Below are 18,125 nucleotides of genomic sequence, written 5' to 3'. Positions count from 1 at the left end.
CTCTCTGTGCCCACTTTCTGAAGACTTTTAGTCATAAATGGGTGTTTTGTTAAAAGCTTTTTCTGTGTCTATTGAGACGATTATATGGTTTTTATTCATCAGTTTGTTAATGTGGTGTATCACACTGGTTGATTTGCAAATGTTGAAGAATCCTTGCATTCTTGGGATAAATCCCACTTGATTATGGTGTGCGATCCTTTTAATATGTTATTGTATTTAGTTTGCTAGTATTTTGTTGAGAATTTTTGTGTCTGTGTTCATCAGTGATATTGGCCTTTAATTTTCTTCTATTGTATCTTTGTCTAATTTTGGTATTAGAGTGATGGTGGCCCCATAGAATGAGTTTGGAGTGTTTCTTCCTCTGCGGTTTTTTGGAATAGTTTCAGAAGGGTAGGTGTTAACTCTTCTCTAAGTGTTTGGTAAAATTTGTTTGTGAAGCCATCTGGTCCTAGACTGTTTGTTGGAAGATTTTAAGTCGCAGTTCTAATTTCAGTACTTATGATTGGTCTGTTCGTAGTTTCTGCTTCTTCCTGGTTCAGTCTTGAAAAGTTAGAACCTTTCTAAGAACCTGTCCATTTCTTCTAGGGTGTCTTATTTTATTGGCATGTAGTTGCTTGTAGTAGTCTCTTGTGATTCTTTATATTTCGTGATGTCAGTTGTAACTTCTTTTTTGATTCTAATTTTATTGGTTTGACCCCTCTCCCATTTTTTTTTTTTTTTGGTGAGTCTGGCTAAAGGCTTGTCAATTTTGTTTATCTTTTCAAAGAATCAGCTTTTAGTTTCATTAATCTTTTCTGCTGTTTTCCCTTTTATTACATTTGTTTCTGCTCTGTTCTTTATGATTTTTTTTCCCTTTTGCTAACTTTGGGTTTTGCTTCTACTTCTTTCTCTAGTTGCTTTCAGTGTAAGGTTAGGTTTATTTGTTCAAGACTTTTCTTGTTTCCTGAGATAAGATTGTATTGCTGTAAACTTCCCTCTTAGAACTGCTTTTGCCATGTCTCATCAGTTTTGGATTGCCATGTTTTTGTTGTCATTTGTTTCTAAGTTGTTTTTTTTTTAATTTACTCTTTGATTTCTTCAGTGATACATTGGTTGTTTAATAACATTGTTTAGCCTCCACACGTTTGTGCTATTTAAAGTTCTTATGATTGATTTTGGTCTCATAGTGTTATGGTCTGAAAAGATGCTTGATATGATTTCAGGTTTTCTTAAAATTACTGCAGCTTGCTTTGTGACCCAGCTTGTGATCTGTCCTGGAGAATGTTCTGTGTGCACTTGAGAGGAATGTGTATTCTGCTGCCCTCAGGTGGGGTGTTGTACACATATCACTTAAGCCCGTCTACTCTAATGTGTCGTTTAACACACTGGGGGATTTCCGCAGAAGCTGGCACCTGTGGCTGGCAGTTTGCTCCATTAGTGAGTTTTGTAGGCAGTTGTTTGTTTATTTGGCTGGCCTGGGTCTTAGATGTGGCATGCGACTCTCCCGCTGCGACGCATGTGCTCCAGAGTGCATGGGCCTCAGTAGTTGTGGGACCTGGGTTTAGTTGCTCTGCGGCACGTGGGATCTTCCCAGACCAGGGATCGAACCTGTGTCCCTGCATTGGCAGGTGGATTCCTGTCCACCGGGCCACCAAGGAGTCTCCCTTGTGAGGCTTTGATAAAGCAGTCTGTGTCTGTATATTTGCAAGATTGTTTCACGTTGCTGGCGTCTTAATTTCAAGTGCACGTCCAATATCCTACATTTATATTCTCCTCATGATTGCTGAGTTTGGTGTCATATTTGTGTGTGGGTCATTTCCTACCTTTACTGTGTGTTTGCCTTTACTGATGAGCTTTTCTGTTCATAATTTTCTTGTTTCTAGTTAACGGCCTTTTCTGCTTAGAGAAGTTCTTTTAACATTTGTCGTAAAGCTGGTTTGGTGGTGCCAAACCACCTTACCTTAGCTTTTGGATGGCATCTGTGACTCGATGGACATGAGTTTGAGTAAGCTCTGGGAGTTGATGATACACAGGGAGGCCTGGCGTGCTGCAGTCCATGGGGTCACAAAGAGCTGGATATGGCTGAGCAACTGAACTGAACTTGCTTGTCTGTAAAACTCTTAAAAAAATGTTTGTTTATTGGGCCGCGCTGGGTCTTTGTTGCGACATGCGGGCTTGGATGCTTGCTGCCCCTTTCCTCGTGTGTGCTGCCTGTTACTCCCTGGATACGGGGTGTGCGGGTGTTGTGGCCCCTGCACACTCCTGGTATGGCGGGGCAGTGGTCAGTGCCTGCTTGTGGGTCCCCACAGTGGTGGCGGCCGCTGGGCCCATGGGACAGTAGAGACAGTAGGGACAGTGCTTGGTGCCTGCTCCCAAGTCTCTTAGCGCTGGCAGCCTGTGAGCTCCTAAGATGGCAGGGACAGTGATTGGCGCCCAGTGCCGCCTACGCGCACTCCCCAGCTTGGGGGGCAGCACTTGTCACATGCTTGTGGGTCTCTTGGCGGTAGTAGGGGACTGTGTCCTCCTCGTACAGTGGGGGCAGCGCCTGGTGCCTGCTCATGGATCTTGTGGCGGGGGCAGCCCTTGGGGCCTGCTCGTGGGCGTCTTAGCTGTTGTGATGCCCATGCGTGCCTTTGGAGTTCATGTAGGTGTGACCTGTTCCCTGAGAGTATGTGTGCAGGGAAGGAAGCTCTGTGGTGGTCCTGCCCTTCCTCTGTGTGCCCCCAGCAATGGTACCTTGCGTCTGGTGGGCCCAGGCTTCTTCCCAGTGCACCCTCGGTGGCCATAGTCCAGCCTATTCAGGCTGTCTCTGTGTAGCTAAGCCCGATCCTCCCCCTGGATCTGACCTCTGATGCCCAGGCGTCAAGCATGAGGCCCCCGCACACACCTGTGGACAAGTGTCTGAGGCTGGGGAGCGCAGAGTGGCAGTCCCCACTGTCCGTGCAGGTCACTCTGTTGTGCCTTCTGCTCACTGGGTCCTGTCCTCTTCTCTGAGGCTCCAAAGCCCCTCCTACGTCCAGGTCAGCCTCCCTGCCGGTGAGGGGCCTGCCCCGGGTGCGGAGCCTCTCCCCCTCCTCAGCTCCTTCGTGGGTGTGGGCCCCCTTTCACGTCTGTTCAGTTTGTTCACTTTTCTTTTTTCTCCTGCCTGGTGACGGGGAGGTTTTTTTGTGCTTTTGGGAGTCTGAGGTCTTCTGCCTGGCACTTAGTAGACGTTCTGTTTGAGTCGTTCCACTCATAGACATGCTTTGATGTGTTTGTGGGAGCTCACGAGCTCCACATCCTCCTCCTCTGCTTGCCAAGTGCCTATTTTTTGTGTGTTTTCAATTTTAGATCACCAGGTGGTCCTTCAGGCCGGAGTGGACATCGGATGGTGGCCTGGAAGAGACAGTTAATCCTTTTTGGTGGCTTCCATGAGAGTATAAGGTCAGTACCAACAGGAAGGTCCTCTTTCCTGGTGCAGTAAGGAGGGGGCTCTCTGGGAAGAGCCGCTTAGAACACACGTGCAGGACACTGCCCATCCCTTCAAACAAGGGCTGACGGCATGGGCACATTGCTTGGGCAGTCGCACAGGAGGGCCCTGAGCTTGGTTTACTGCTCTGCTGTCCCTCTTGTGGAATTCTTCATCGTTGTTAAAATGACTGTTTATGAAGTGTTTCAAGAGTACAGAAGAAATTTAAAGTTTTCAGAGAGATAATCTGTGTGGTCACCATTTGTATCAAACAAGTCCGTTCGACCTTGAGAACGCAATTACAGTTTTTATTTATCCCACGTGCAGAACAGAGTTTTTTTGCTAGATATCTGCCATGTGAAATCGGAGAAAACCGTGGAATGTGATGAAGTCTTCTAAGAACTGAGCCCCCGGCTTCCTTAGTTCGCCTCCTGAAAGCCTTGCTCCCACGGAAGGGTGCGTTTGTGTGGTGGGCGCAGGTCGGAGAGCTCACGTGTGCTCCCGTCTCGTTCCCAGTGCCCTGCTGTGGATGGGGCTCCCGGGGCCACAGTGGCCTGCATGTGGGCGCAGGGCCCCAGACCAGGGCGACCCGAGTGCAGTAGGGGCGACAGGAACCGTGTCCCACAGGTGGAGCTGCTTGCTCCTTCCACGTGTCTGTGTGTCCTTCCTGCGGAAGCAGGCCCAGCTCTCATCATGTGACTCTGACCCGAGCCCCTTGCCCATGGCTGCCTGTGACCTGCCTTCAGGGCACCATTCCCCCTGTGTGTGACTTGGGCAGACCCACTGTTCCCCATTCGTCTGCCTTCTCAAGGCCCCATCTGTGTTTTGAGTGCTTTGCCCCTGAAGGCCCAGGAGCGTGCTTTGAGCTGGGCCACCGTGCCTTTTGGAACGCCTCAGAAAGTGCAGTGTGTAGGAAAGGTGCCTTTAAGTGAAGTTCACGTGTTCATGTTGCCGCCTCTTTGTTTCTGTTCCTGTGTTGCAACAGAGATTACATCTATTACAATGATGTGTATGCCTTCAGCCTGGACGCTTTCACATGGAGCAGGCTGTCCCCATCCGGGACTGGGCCCACACCCCGGTCGGGCTGCCAGATGACCGTCACCCCTCAGGGCAGCGTCCTCATCTATGGGGGCTACTCAAAGCAGGTAAGACGTGCGGGACGCAGGGGGCTTCTGCCTGCCGTGCTTTCAGTCTTGCCAGCGGTGAGAACCTCAAATAAGACTGCACCTTAGTTTAACGTGAAAGTCTTTTCTATTGTTTCGATGAGACGTGGACAGGAGTGTGTGCTCTGCTCCTCTGAACACACTGAGGTTCTGTACAGCCTTGCTGCATTCTCATCCATGTGCCACGAGGTGCCCTGCCCTCCTCCTCCCGCTCTGCCCCACCCCTCCTAAGCCAGTGGTCAGCCCTCGCTCTGGAAAGGAAAACAGACAGTTCTCTGTAGTTGTGACCTGCCCGGGTCTCATCTAGACGTGAGAGACGTGGGCTGTGGCCAGGGCTGCCTGTTAGTCACAGCAGATGCTCCACAGAGCCAAACAGGATGACGAACGGTAAGCCGCATTAGGCTGACCCCACTTTAATCAAGACAGGGTCTCATTCCCCACCGCTGCTCTTCTACAGCTGCACAGCCAGCCAGAGGGCGGTCCTAGCACCACGACTCAGAGCCCACTGATGCCAGGCCTTGGCATTGGATGGAGTGAGAAGCTGGTCTGTTTGCCTTCATGGGGGTTTACCAAAATTGATGAAAGATGCAGGTGTGATGGTGTGGTTCGTCTGGCTGGGGACACAGGAGCAGCGCATGGCTCCTCCTGCCTGGGTTACCACCAGCTCTGGGTGTCTGGTTGAGCTGGGCAGCATCCAGGGAGGCAGCCTTTACCAGCAAGCCCTTAACTCATGGGGATTGACCTCTTGGTGGCTTCTGTGTTCCACAAACAGTCCATCTGGAGACCTCAGCCATCATCACCCCGAGTTCTGAAAAATTCCTGCCGTTGTCTGTCCCGCAGAACCAGTGTGAAGTGGTGCTAAAGACTGACCTCTTGTTGCCAAGGTGCTGAGGGCGGCCTCTGGCCAGCGGTCATGCTGGCAGGCAAAGGAAGGCCCCATGTGCCTCACTCTTCCGGACACAGAGCCAAGAGGCAGTCCTGGCAGGTTTATAGCAGTGCGTCCTGGCCTGTCCAGACGGCACCTCCAGCGCACACAATAGGGTTGTTTGTCCACCTGCTGCGAGGCGGCCCAGCGTGCCCTTGACCTCCCTGGTGTCCCCTGTGCTGACCGGGCCTCCTGCTCTGCTGTCAGGCCGCCACTGTGTCTCAGTGTTCAGGCCAGGAGTGGTGTGGGGGCCCTTGGCCCCTCCCCAGCAGCTCTGTCTCCCTCAGCTTGGTGCCCCCGTGCCCTTGCTCCAGCCCTCCCCCAGCGCTGCTGGGAGCCCTTTCTCAGAGTGGCCGGGAGCCCGGTCCGCTGCAGTGCCGCCCTTGGAGTGCCGGAGTGTGCCCCCCTGCTGGGACAGGCGCACCGAAGTTGGGAGCCTGGCCAGGGCTGTCTCCTGCTGACAGTTGAAGGGCCTGGCTCTGAGTGTGAGGCTGGGGCAGCAGGAGACTCAGGACACGTGTCCAGAGCTCGTGGTCCAGGCAGGAGGCCGTGGGGGTGCGTGCACAGGCCGTCCTGGGCTCTGGGGTCACTGACGGTTGTGCTGTGACAGCTTAGCGCTGTCGCACTTGGCACACATCTCTCAGGTGTCCGTGTGAGCAGACGAAGGAATCGTGTGTGAAGTGCACGCCCGAGTCACCACTCTGTGGGGTCAACATCCGCTCACCCTTGAGAACAGCCGAGACCCCAGGTGGATGCGCCACAGCCCCGGGAGTCATGCCCAGCCCGTGTCCTCCAGTGGGAGGGCTGAGTGTTGTGCCAATGTGCTGCACGTCACCGGGAAGGACAGCACAGGCCACCACGAGAGAGGCCAGCGCCCGGTGACCTCCAGTCACCCCCGTGAGGATCAGGGGTGGAATGGGGGCGTTGCAGACTTCAGGAGGATCCCTGATGGCTGCAGCATCCTTGCTCCCCGGCCGCTCTGTGGAAGCCATGGACCCGGCGGGCAGAGCGCCTGCTTGGGAGGGGCTCTGGCTCACAGGCCACAGGGGGTGTATTTACACGTGATGGTGAGGAAGACCCGCTCCGTTCATTGGTCTAGGAAAGATGGTTGCTGTCAGTGGAACAATACCATGGATACCGCAGGTGTGGGGGGGCGAGGGGAAGGGCTGCGCCGGCTGTGACTGGTTTCTAGTAACCTGCCTGCGGCGCTGACTTCCCCTATGTGCCCCCATGGGTGAGGCCTCGGTGTGGGCTTAGCTCCTGTGAGTGGGGGGCGTTGGCCTGGAGGGTGGGCCTGGGAGTGGCAGCCACTTCCTGGTCAACCTGCAGGACAGGAGGACTGTCCATCTTGGGGGCTGTGGCACACAGAGGCTGACCGCCTGACTATGAAGGTCCCCGCGGACGAAAGAGGAGGCAGGGTCCCCGCGTCATCCTTGGTACTAGGACACTTAGGCCACAGTCCAGTCAGGGAAGGTGGATTGTTTTGTCTTCCAAAAGGAAAGTAACTTTCCCCTTTACAGTAAACACAATACGTACTCATTAGTAAACAAGGCAAGATGAATCGTGCACTTCAGCTGAGAGAACAAAACCATACTGCCCAGTGATAAGGCCTCGCACCCAGACCTGGGATTCTGGGACTGTCCAGTGAAGTCACAGGGCTCTGTGGGGAAGTGGCCGATTCCAGAACTGGGGCAGGGAGTGTGTGAATGGTGCCAGAGCCCAGGAAACCCAAGAAATCTGCGCCAGTGGGACACATCAGGGGCCTGGGACCCGTCCTAGAGGGTCCCCAGGGGCAGAGCTGGAGGCGTGTGAGCAGCGGAGTGAATCAGGTGGTGTCAGACTGTAGTCCAGAGGAGACGTGATGGTGCACGGGCGCATGTGATGCCAAGCCAGTGACTGAATGAATTCATACACGGGGAGGAGAGGCAGACGCCCTGCACACCGTCCCACCCCGAGGAAGACCTGCCACCCTCCAGGAGGTGGAGCGCGGCCCCCGGCCCCTGTTAGAGGGCTGCACAGGGGGCACTTTCCCCCCGAGGACAGCCTGGAAAGTGGGGGTGGGGGCCGTGACTGGACGACGGAGAGACCTGGTGAGCACCTCAGCCAGGTGGCCCAGGTCCACATCTGTGGTGGCGGTCACGGTGACAGCACGTACCCCTGGTAGGGTGGGATGGAAGGGCACTTGACCTCTGAGACCCCACCTGGAACCCAGAGCCTGTCCAGTCATGAGTACAGTGTCGGCCGGGTCCCAGTGGAGGGCACTCTACAGGACACACAAGCAGCAATCCTCAACGTCAGGGTCACCAGAAACAAGCCAGTCTGAGCAGTCTTCATGGCCCAGAAGGCCCAAGGACCCACAACAGCCTGGTGGGCTCTGGGACGGGAGAAGGACTTTGGGGAGAACAGGAGTGTGAGTGAGCCATGGGCTCAAGTGTGGCTCGTTGATGGTGCCACACGCACCACGAAGTCAGGGGACCAACAGGAAGGGGAACAGTGCAGGGCACATGGGAACTCTCCATGCCAGCTTGCACGGTTTTCTGTACATGTAGAAATACAGCTCAGGTTTTCTGTAAACGTAGAAATACTCCGAAGTTAAGAGTCTATTAACAATCAGGAGTTTGAAGGATAAAGACCTGGAAGCGAAAGCTGGTGCCCCCAGCAGCTGGAGCCGCCGGGAGAGCCAGTCTGCTAGGTCGCCGTCCCGACACCTGTGCCCTGCGGGGAGGTGCAGTGTGCACACTGGGTGTGCTCTAGAGAGCCACGTGTCTGACTGGGCCGTGAGCCTGGTGTGAGGCAGGCGGTGCTGCTGAGAGCTCAGCGAAGCTTTCAAGCGGCCATGCTGGCGTCTGCAGAGTTTCATCCGGTCCTTGGACCACAGCTTGAGTCCCGATATTCAGAGGTGACGGGGATGGAGGGCACGTGGGCTGGAGGCGGAGGGTGGCCGTGTGACGACAGGAGAGGTCCCCGTGCCAGCCCGTCCACCCTGAGCAGAGGGCTCTGTGCGGATGGGCTTGGAGGGAGCCTGTCGTGTTTCAGATTTTGAAGCTGATCTGAGTGAAGGCTCCTGAGTCGCCTCCACAGGACCTGGGACCGCGAGCTTGAGGGGCCGTGCATGGCGTGGTGTGGCACGTGTTCTTCTCACGGCTTCCTGTTCCTTTTGCAGAGAGTCAGGAAAGATGTGGACAGAGGCACCCAGCACTCTGACATGTTCCTGCTGAAGGCTGAGGAGGGGAGAGAAGGTGTGTGCGCTGTGCCAGGACAAGCTACGTGGGCAGCTGTGTGTCGGTGGGAAGGCGGGCAGAGGGTTTGGGGTTGGTGGGGAGCCCTGGCACGTGCCCCCTCGGGAGGCCAGCGGACACCTCGCAAACGGCTCCCACATGCCCTCTGGGGCACCGAGGATGCAGAGTTAAAACCCCGGTGGTGTCGGTTGGTCCACGGTGCCTGTCGTCTCTCTCTCCTTCCTGCTCAGTGGTAGGACGGAGACTCCCGGAGGTCTTATGGTGGGATTGAAGTCACCACTGTTCTTTTTTGTTAATTGAAGTATAGTTAACATCCAGTGCTGTGTTAGTTTCAGGTACTCAGCAGAGTGATGCAGTTATATCTAAGCGTACACGTTGCTTTTCAGACGGTTTTCCTTATAGGCCGTAAAATGCTGAGCGAGCTCTTGTGCGTCACAGTAGGTCTTTGTTGATTTTACACGCAGTGACGTGTTTCTGTCAGTCCCGTACTCCTAATTCCCCCCCACACCTCCGCTTTGGTAACCCTAACTTTGCTCCTGTGTCTGTGGGTCTGCTTCTGTTTTGTGAGTGCACTTGTATCCTTCTTCTTAGATCCCACACATGCATGGGATCCTGTGGTATTTACCTCACCGAGTGTGATCACCTCTGGGTCCATGCAGACAGCATTATTGCATTCTTTCTAATGACCGAGCCATATTCCATTGTGAATATGTATCGCGTCGTCTTCATCCATTTCTTCTGTCAGTAGTCATGTAGGTGTCCTCCCGTTGTTCATTATTTAAAGCTCAAAAACTAGTGATTGGTGAGAGAAATCACTGCCTCCTCCCCCACCCTACTGCCATCCCCCGCACTACATATGAGTCTAAGTTTTGTTACTGCTATAATAGCGCTTTATACTGGCTTTTCTCAAAAAAAAAGAAGGGGGGGGTGTTAGGGAGGTGGTTGGCTTGCATGGTGCCAGTGGTGGGCGAGAGGCCTAAGGGGATGGGGCCTGTCTGGCCCTGGGCTGCTCCCTGCCCTGGGAGGGGCGTCTCTGTGGGGCCAGAGGCCTGCTGGGTAGGGCCTGTCCTCCTCCTTGCTGTGACGTTCTTTCCATACAAGGTGTTTCTCAGGTGCAGGGGTGATGGGGACCTGGAGCCAAAGAGTAGAGCCCCTTTCACCCGTCAGCGCGCCTGCACTTGAAAGGGCTGTGTTCTCGGCAGTGGAGCCCTAGCCCTTTCATAGTTGGGCGAGCACACCCCGCCACCCTCACCCCATGCGAGGCACGCTGACAGCCTTCTCTTATTTAAACACTGAGACGCTGGCTGTCATGAGTGACCTTCTGGCCCGCTGGTGCATGCAGCTGGGGTCGCACCTCCAGGGGGTGCTTGCTGTGGGTCGCTTCATTACAGAAGACATCCCTGTCCTTCTCTAAATGTGCTGGGGAGACTCCCTCACGTACCACGCCCAACCCCCTCTTGAGGGTTATTGGCAGACCCAGTGCCCACTCAGAGGGCAGGACTGCAGTGCTGGCCCGCCCCAGGGCATGGTGTGCGGGTCCCAGAGCCAGTGGGCCGGCCTCCTCTTCACCCCTGCCTTCACAGCTCCGCTGCCCAGTGCCCTAGGCGAGTGTCAGGAGGTTGTGTGGATGGGTGGCTTCTGTGTAGACCAGCCCTTGAGGACTCACGGCCTCCGGGGCGGCTGGCCCAGGAGCCACAGACCACGGCCGCGCCCTCCTGCGGGTCCATGGGTCCCCGCCTCCTCTCCTTGGCAGGCAAGTGGTCGTGGACACGGATTAACCCTTCTGGAGCTAAGCCCACGCCGAGGTCTGGATTCTCGGTGGCTGTGGCCCCAAACCACCAGACGCTACTCTTCGGAGGGGTGTGTGACGAGGAGGAGGAGGAGAGCCTGGAGGGGGACTTCCTCAACGACCTGCACTTCTACGACCCCATCAGGAACCGCTGGTTTGCAGGGCAACTGAAGGTAGTGTGGGCCCCCGGCTTGCGACACCTCCCTCACCTCAGGGCCTCCCCTGTCTCTGGGTCTGCTGAGCTCTGTGGAGCCATCGTCACCGTCTTCCGCATCACTGAAGGCGGGGACCAGGTCGCCCCTGCCCTTGCTGCCAGCACAGGCCGGGAGTGCGGCTCGGGCTGCTGTCCCGGGGCTCGGCTCCCTGGGGCTGTGTCAGGTCGGGGGCCTCAGAAACAGGGCCCTAGGGCCACAAAGGGGGACGGTCCACCTCGTGGGGAAGACTGGCTCCGGACGAAGTGCCCTGGCGCCTCTGACAGGGGTCGGACGGCGTGAGTGCTGTGCTCTGGCTCGTTCCTCCGAGAGGTCACCCCGGTGAGGGGGTGGCCTGGGGCAAGCCTGGCGGGGGCAGGGTCCTCTAACGCTTGGGCACTTGCCACATCATGCTGCCTGCTCTCCATCCACAGGGGCCCAAGGCGGAGAAGAGGAGGCGCAGGCGGGGCAGAAAGGTGGAGCCCGGGGGCGCCGACAAGCAGGCGGTGAAGGGGCCCGGTGCCCAGGAGCCCCTGGAGGTGGTCAGGGAGGTGGTCTCAGAGGACGGGACTGTAGTCACCATCAAACAGGTGCTCGCCGCCCCGGGAGCGGCAGGACATCTGGAGTCGGATGACGACGACGGCCCCGAGGAGGCAGCTGTTGCCCCGGTGGAGCCCAGCCCCCGCTCCAACGCCATGCTGGCCGTGAAGCACGGGCGCCTCTACCTCTACGGCGGCATGTTTGAGGCCGGCGACCGCCAGGTGACCCTCAGCGACCTCTACTGCCTGGACCTCCATAAGATGGAGGAGTGGACGGTCTTGGTAGAGACGGACCCAGGTGAGGGGGAGCGCCGTCCACCCCGTGCCCACAGAGAGTGCTTCCAGGCCCGGGGAGGGCGCAGGCTCACCCCAGCACCACCCGTGAGCCCCGGACCGGCCCCAGGCAGCATGGACTGGACGCCTGTTCTCCCCAAGGGGCCCTGTGTGCCCCGAGTGGACCCCCCTCCCCACCGCCCAGTCACACCACAGGCAGGCTGCGTGGACATGGTCACTGCTCCGTCCTGAGCTGAGGCTGAAGTGCCTTCAGATCCACATGTCTGGGGAGAGGCTCGGAGTGGCTGTGAGACCCTCCTGTCTCGGAGCACAGCCTCCCCACGGAGCCCTGCTGTGAGATGCAGGGATGAGGTGTTGACCTGGAGCCCCAGACATGCTGGGTGGGCCCCGCGCTCACATCCCGGTATTTAGACAGAGGGTGGCGTCCTCGAGGCAGCCGCACCGACACTGGTTCCTCCCTTTGCTTAAAGAATCTCAGGAGTGGCTGGAGGAGACTGACTCGGACGAGGACAGCGAGGAGGCCGAGGGTGCTGAGGGCGGCGGGGAGGAGGACGGGGAGGAGGACGAGGAGGACGAGGAGGAGGAGAGCAGCGAGGAGGCCGGGGGTGAGTGCCGGGGGGTGAGGGGCACTGGGAGGAGGGGGAGGGGAGGAGTGGGGGCCCTGGGGAGGGGCCAGCTCCCTCCGAGCTCACAGCTCCTCTCCTTTTCTTGTTTTGGTAATAAGATTTTAAAGTTTACTAAGTTTTTGTTAAGACTTACTTTGCTGTGTGGCTTAGATGGTAAAGAATCTGCCTGCAATGCAGGAGACCCGGGTCTGATCGCTGGGTTGGGAAGATTCCCTGGAGAAGGAAATGGTAACCCACCCCACTATTCTTGCCTGGAGACTCCCATGGACAGAGGAACCTGGTGGGCCACTGTCCACGGGGTCACACAGAGTCAGACACGACCGAGCAACTAACACTCTCTTCCACTTCTTCCACTTTACTGTGTAGATGTGCCCCCGAGGCAGGCAGCTGGGGTGTGTGTTTCTCACTGTGTGGAGGGTGTGTGAGCACTTGCTGTGAGTGGGGCCTGTGCTCTTTCCTCGTGCAGTCCTCTGTGGACGTGGGGTGCTCACATGCTCGCTCCGCAGGACGTAGGCCCCTTCCTCACTGAACACGTTTCTCTCTCCTTCCCCACCAAAGAGGAGCACCCCTCGGTGGCACCTGGCGAGCTGTTCGCAGACTACCTGCCCAGGACGGAGCAGCACTGGCTGAGGTGTGCGCGGGACGACGTTGGGCCCGGCGCCCCGGAGAGGAGGGTGCTGAGGGCCGCGCAGGCCCTGGCCCAGGCCTTCTACGACAGCTCGGCCGGAAGATGGACCGAGGGAGGCACGGTTCCCTGCGGCTTAAAATAAACTGATCTGGCCCGAGGTTGCTGTCCCTCTTCTGTGCCGCACGTCTGGCTGGGCCTCTGGCAGGTCGGGGCCGGACTGAGGGTGAGGGTGAGCCGCGCCCACGGTGCAGCGCCTGGTGGGACGTGGGGCTCACAGGGCTTCCCCTCAGCAGGAGCAGGAGTCCAGCTCTGCCTGACTGCACGGTCAGCCGTCTCATTCGTGTCTAAAAAGTGCGGCAGCTTTCGACCACTTGCTGTACAGTTTTCTTGGTTCTTTGGAAAATAAAGTGCCTGTCGGTGGGTGGCCTGCTTGCTGTGCTCTCGGGCCTGGCCTGGGGTCTCCTGGTGTGTCTGCTGTGTCAGGCTTGCCTGGGCCCTCCGTGGGCCTCCTGCCTGCTCCATGCTGTGCTGACTGGCTGGTGAGCCCACCTCCCCTCCCCACCTTCGGATGGGCTCCACTCCTTTCTCTCACTGGCTCCCCAGGACAGAGAGCGGGCTCCCCAGGGTGAAGGGGGGCTCCCCAGGACAGAGTGCAGGCTCCCCAGGGTGGAGAGGGGGTTCCCCAGGATGGAGTGGGGGCTCCCCTGGGTGGAGGGGGGCTCCCCACAGTGGAGAGGGCTCCCCAGGAAAGAATGTGGGTGCCCCAGAACAGAGGGGGGCACCCCAGGGTGGAGAAGGGGCGCCCCAGGGTGGAGAGGGGATCCCCTGGGTGGGGCGGGGGTGCCCCTGGACGGAGGAATCTCCCCTTGGATTGAGGGGGAACTGCCATGGACAGTGAGGGGACTCCCTTAGAGGGGGGACTCCCCTGGGTGGAGAGGGGTGCCTTGATGGAGATGCAGTCCTCCCCTGGAGGGGCTCCCTGGAAGGAGTGCAGGCCGCCCTGGAGGGGACTCGGGATGCCCCTGGATGGAGGTGGGTCTCCCTGGAAAGATGGGGCTCCCTTGGATAGGGTGGGGGCTCCCCTGGACAGAGAAGGGGTACCCTGGGACAGAAAAGGGGCTCTGCTGGAGTGACAGGAGGCTCCCCTGGACAGGGTGAGTAACCTAGGATGAAGGGGGACTCCCCTAGACAGACTGAAGGCTCCCTTGGACAGACAGAACTCCCCAGGATGGAGTAGGAGCTCCTTGGGATGAAGAGGGGCTTCTCCTGAACGGAGAGGGGCTTCCCCTGGAAGGAGAGGGAGATTCTCCTGGAAGGTGAGGGTTCTTCTGGAGGAGAGGGGCTTCCCCTGAACGGAGAGGGGCTTCCCCTCGATTGAGCTGCGGCTCTCCTGGATGACATGGGCACTCGTCGTTTGGAAGGAGAGAGGATTCCCCTGGAAGGAGTCGGGGGCTCCCCTGGACAGAACAGGGGCTTCCCTTCAGGGGACAGGGTCAGTGCCGTGTCCTGCTTCCATCGCCCTCGTGGGGTCCTCCTGTTCTGGTCTCCTCTGCCTGGCCTGGCTGGCTGTCCAGCTGCTCCCTTGGGTGGCCAGCACCCTAGTGTGTCTGTGCCCACGCCTGCACACCCCCACTGCTGGGGCACAGTCTGTGTCCCGGAGGTCGTGTTCCCAGGTTCACGCGCATGCGGCGTAAGTACAGCTTCGTCTCTGGTTTTACAGAGACAAAGGCAGCTGCGCTTGCTTCCTTTCCGGCTGAGTCAGAGACATGGTTGGTAACTGGGGCCTGTGGTTTCTCGGTCTTGCTTCCTGCCGAGTTCCTGATGTGGGCAGCTCTGGGCAGAGTAAGACCGACCAGCCTGAGCCTGGCTGCCCGTCACTCCGCCCTTGTCTGGGCTCCTCCTCTTACCAAACTACCTGGTAGAAAACCCTCGTTCCCCCATGAGGCTCATGACGCTAGGACGTAAGAGCTGGGTGTCGTGAGCTGACCGCGTGTGGCCGTGGGCAGAGGGGTCGTGATGTGTGGGAGGCACTGTTGTGTCAAGCTTCCGAGACAAAAGCAGGAAGAGCTGGAGGCGAGCCCTTGGGTGAGCTGAGCGTCACCCAAAGATGGCCTCTGCCCAGGGGGCTGGGGGGACCCGCAGGGTGGGTCCTGCTGCTGGGTCAGGAAAACCCAAACTAAGAAAGGGCGAAAGTCAGAAACAGCTCATTTCGTCTGCCTCAAGTCCGTCACGTCCCGGGCTTGTTACCTCGTCTGCCTCAAGTCCGTCACGTCCCGGGCTTGTTACCTGGACCTCTCCTCGGCTCTTGGGAGTGTCCTCTTGGGTTTTTAAGTGGGGTGGCCATATGACTTACTGTCCAAAGTGGGGCTCTAGAAACAAGGGAGCCGTTTGATGAGCAGGCCGGTGCGCTCTGCACACTTTCCGGGGAGTCGTGGGCTTCATGAAGGTAGGAAAGTGGAGAGTGCCCTTATGCTCCCACAGAGCCCTCATGGAGGGCGTCCAGCAGGGAAGCGGGCCCACGGTTGCGTTCCTGCAGCCACACTGAGCTATTCTGCACAGACCCCATCTTCCCCGTCGGTTGTTTGGGTGCAGGTGCGGCTTCCAGCCTGAGGGCAGCCCCGCCCCGCTCTCCACAGCCCAGCCGAGCAGCCCAGGTCTCTCGGTTTCTCTGCCCTGGTTTTCACATCTCGAGCTCGGAAGCAGCTGTCAGGGGACAAGATGCCTCTCGCGAGGCTGCTCTGGGGTTAATTAAAGCCTGCCAGCGCTCCTCACCATCGGGGCTGCCACTGCGCCCGTTCTTCCCTGGCCTGCGTGTCCACCAGGGACATGCCCAGCAGTGGCGGGCCGGCCAGCCTGGCCCGGAGGGAGCCCGTGGATGTGCCTGTTGGGAAACCCGGGGTGCCAACAGAAGGCCGGCCGGCCAGCCTGTGGGGCAGTCCAGTCTTTGACCACCGTCTGGAAACCGGATAAAAACTAGCTTGTGGAGCCCATCAGCCCCAGGGTATGATGGTCTTGGCGGAACCCACCTGGGATTCCCCAGGTGCAGGGAGATGGCAGCCGTCCAGGTGGGCACTGCTCCGTTTTTAGGGGTGCTGCCGGCAGCCGGACGCGGGATGGGATGCCAGCCTGCCCCCGGTGAGACCCCTGCCTCGAATGATGGGTGTTTGTGCTGCCACTGTTTTGCACGTGGCTCAGGGTGTTTGCATGTGAATGAATATGTGCCCTGCCTGTGCGGGTACCATCTGTGTCCTGCAGTGCCCGGAATGTACCAGAGGTATCGGACCTTTACCAAGTGCTGCGGACGGAATCACAGGACACACACCCAGCACGGACGACGCGTGGAGCTGCGAGGAGCAGGCATGTTTATTTGGTTCTCTCCAGGGCTGCGGCAACCACGCGGTAGTAAAAAAAAAAAAAAAAGATGTACAAAAACATGGAACATCCCTTCAGAAAGTAACAGCAGCAAAAATGTATCTTCTGCAGATCCTCCCTCCCTCTCCTGTGTCCCCCACTCCCCCGAAGAAGACCCCCAAACTCAACCCAGCTGGGAAAAGGATCAGGGGGTGAGTCTGTAACAGGAAAAAAAAAAAAAAAGAACTGAATTTAACTGGAACATGCTCTAATCTTTAGTTTATTTCTGGTTAAAAATATAGCAATCCAGTGCAGTGTAGTAAAGAAATCTGCTCGAAACGTAGCAGAGAGACAGCTGAATAGAAGCAGAGCAAGCAGAGCCCACGGGCGCCAAGCCCCGGGCCTTCCCAGGCTGAGCGCGGGCCCCACACACGTATCCGCGCACACAGCCCGCCAGGCGGGCACCCAGACGGTCTGGGACCTTGGTGTTTAGTTTGGACGGTGGACAGCGCTGGCGGCAGACACACCAGAACCTGGTCTCGAGGGGCTGAAACAAGTAGGTTGCATATTCTGGAGGTGGATATGTCATGACTGCTTAGGAGCTGTCAAGCCCCCCTGGGTTGCGACCACATTCCTGTCCTGGGACCCGACCAGCCCCCAAGTGTGCGTGAGGCATCTAGGAGGAAAACGCGTGTCTGCCGGGGCAGTGGAGGCAGGCACAGGACGAGAATGTGGAGACTGCGGCCTCAGAGACAGTCAGAGAGGACCACGTGGCGTGGGGGCCGACCGGGCTGTGGACCTCGGCAGGAGCCTGGACAGGCATCTTGCGCCTGCAGTGCACGAATGCCACGTGCTGGGGCCTGGGCCCAGCGGCAGGCTGTCCCCGCGAGGTCTCATCCCCGTCCCCAACCACAGTGCTACCCCTCTCCTGCCCCCAGGGCCAGTCCCCTGGACACCCACTGCGCAGCAGCCCTGGGGGCCTGGGTCGGTGGGGGAGGGAGAGACAGTGAGAAAAATAAGAACTTGGCTGTAAGACTCGGTGTGGGAAGGTGGCCTCGTGAGGAGGGCCGTGGGGCAGTGCCAGGGGCCGGGGTGTGATGGCTTCATGGGCAGTAGAGAGGGCAGATGCCTGCCCCAGCTCTTGGTGTGCAGCAGAGGTCTGAGACAGAACAAGGCCCAGGGGGATGCCCACGCCTGTCACCTGCTCGTCCAGAACAGGAACGCAGGGTTACTGGACTCCCTGTGTGCGGCCCGTCCCCAGCCGCTGGCCCCCGCCCCCGTCCCCCAAGGCTGGACCACCCGATCCTCCACCCAGGCTGCCCCCTCCACGTCCCAGATGGAGTGTGATGACGACGACGATTTTTTTTTTTTTGCCGCGGACTTGCCGGGATCCCTTTTCTTTCCATGTCAAGCTGGAGGGTCGGCGTGCTGGCCTCCTTCTGCCATGCCACACAGCAAAGTGTTATACAAGCAAGGAACTGTGGCTAAAATCCAAAAAACATTACCCAGAAAAAAAGGCAAACTGTGAGTAATACCCAATCGTGTGGTTCTGTGAAAAGACTCGGAAGTTGTCATTGGGTGTCCAAGCGACGAGCCTTCCCTTTTGTTGTTTTGCTTTGAAACGTCTCCCGTTTGTACCCCAACTGTTTTTTCCGAACGTGACAATCTCCTCAGATGAAAAAGTTAATAAACAAAATGGCGACTCCGATGTTTAGCAAGATCACCATGGCAACCAGGATCGGCGCAGAGCCCTGGAACAGAATGAGAAAAGGTGAGGTGAGCCTGTGGCCACTCCCCTACTCCTGAGCCAAACTAGGGGTTCCCAGGGGACTGGGGTGGGGGAACGGACATGGATCGCTGAGGAACCAGTCAGAGGCTCCCATGAGCGTCCAAGTCTGGACTCTGAAGCCCTTCAGGCCTGCACCTTTCCTGCCCCGGGTCTCTGAACACAGT

The 18,125-nt window shown here is 57.7% G+C and overlaps 2 protein-coding genes across 4 annotated transcripts in view; one reads left to right on the top strand and one right to left on the bottom strand.

The window, feature by feature from the left end:
- The window catches only part of KLHDC4 (kelch domain containing 4), a 33,003-nt gene extending 19,758 nt beyond the window's left edge, over window positions 1-13,245 (top strand). For all 3 annotated transcript variants that reach the window (XM_069552626.1, XM_069552627.1, XM_069552629.1), the window contains 7 exons: window positions 3,310-3,402; window positions 4,413-4,572; window positions 8,679-8,754; window positions 10,508-10,716; window positions 11,169-11,571; window positions 12,038-12,172; window positions 12,752-13,245. In XM_069552626.1, the coding sequence (XP_069408727.1) occupies window positions 3,310-3,402; window positions 4,413-4,572; window positions 8,679-8,754; window positions 10,508-10,716; window positions 11,169-11,571; window positions 12,038-12,172; window positions 12,752-12,963 (1,288 nt within the window). In that variant the 3' untranslated portion in view covers window positions 12,964-13,245. The remainder of the gene's footprint in view (window positions 1-3,309; window positions 3,403-4,412; window positions 4,573-8,678; window positions 8,755-10,507; window positions 10,717-11,168; window positions 11,572-12,037; window positions 12,173-12,751) is intronic.
- A 2,909-nt stretch (window positions 13,246-16,154) lies between these two features.
- JPH3 (junctophilin 3) overlaps window positions 16,155-18,125 on the bottom strand; it is a 77,028-nt gene continuing 75,057 nt past the window's right edge. Inside the window, exon 5 of the mRNA XM_069552625.1 lies at window positions 16,155-17,923. Within this exon, the coding sequence (XP_069408726.1) occupies window positions 17,843-17,923 (81 nt within the window). The 3' untranslated portion in view covers window positions 16,155-17,842. The remainder of the gene's footprint in view (window positions 17,924-18,125) is intronic.

This window comes from Ovis canadensis, chromosome 14 (genome assembly GCF_042477335.2).
Source record: "Ovis canadensis isolate MfBH-ARS-UI-01 breed Bighorn chromosome 14, ARS-UI_OviCan_v2, whole genome shotgun sequence".
Lineage (NCBI taxonomy): Eukaryota > Metazoa > Chordata > Mammalia > Artiodactyla > Bovidae > Ovis > Ovis canadensis.
Note: the sequence above shows the minus strand (reverse complement) of the source record. Positions and strands in the feature narration are given on the sequence as shown.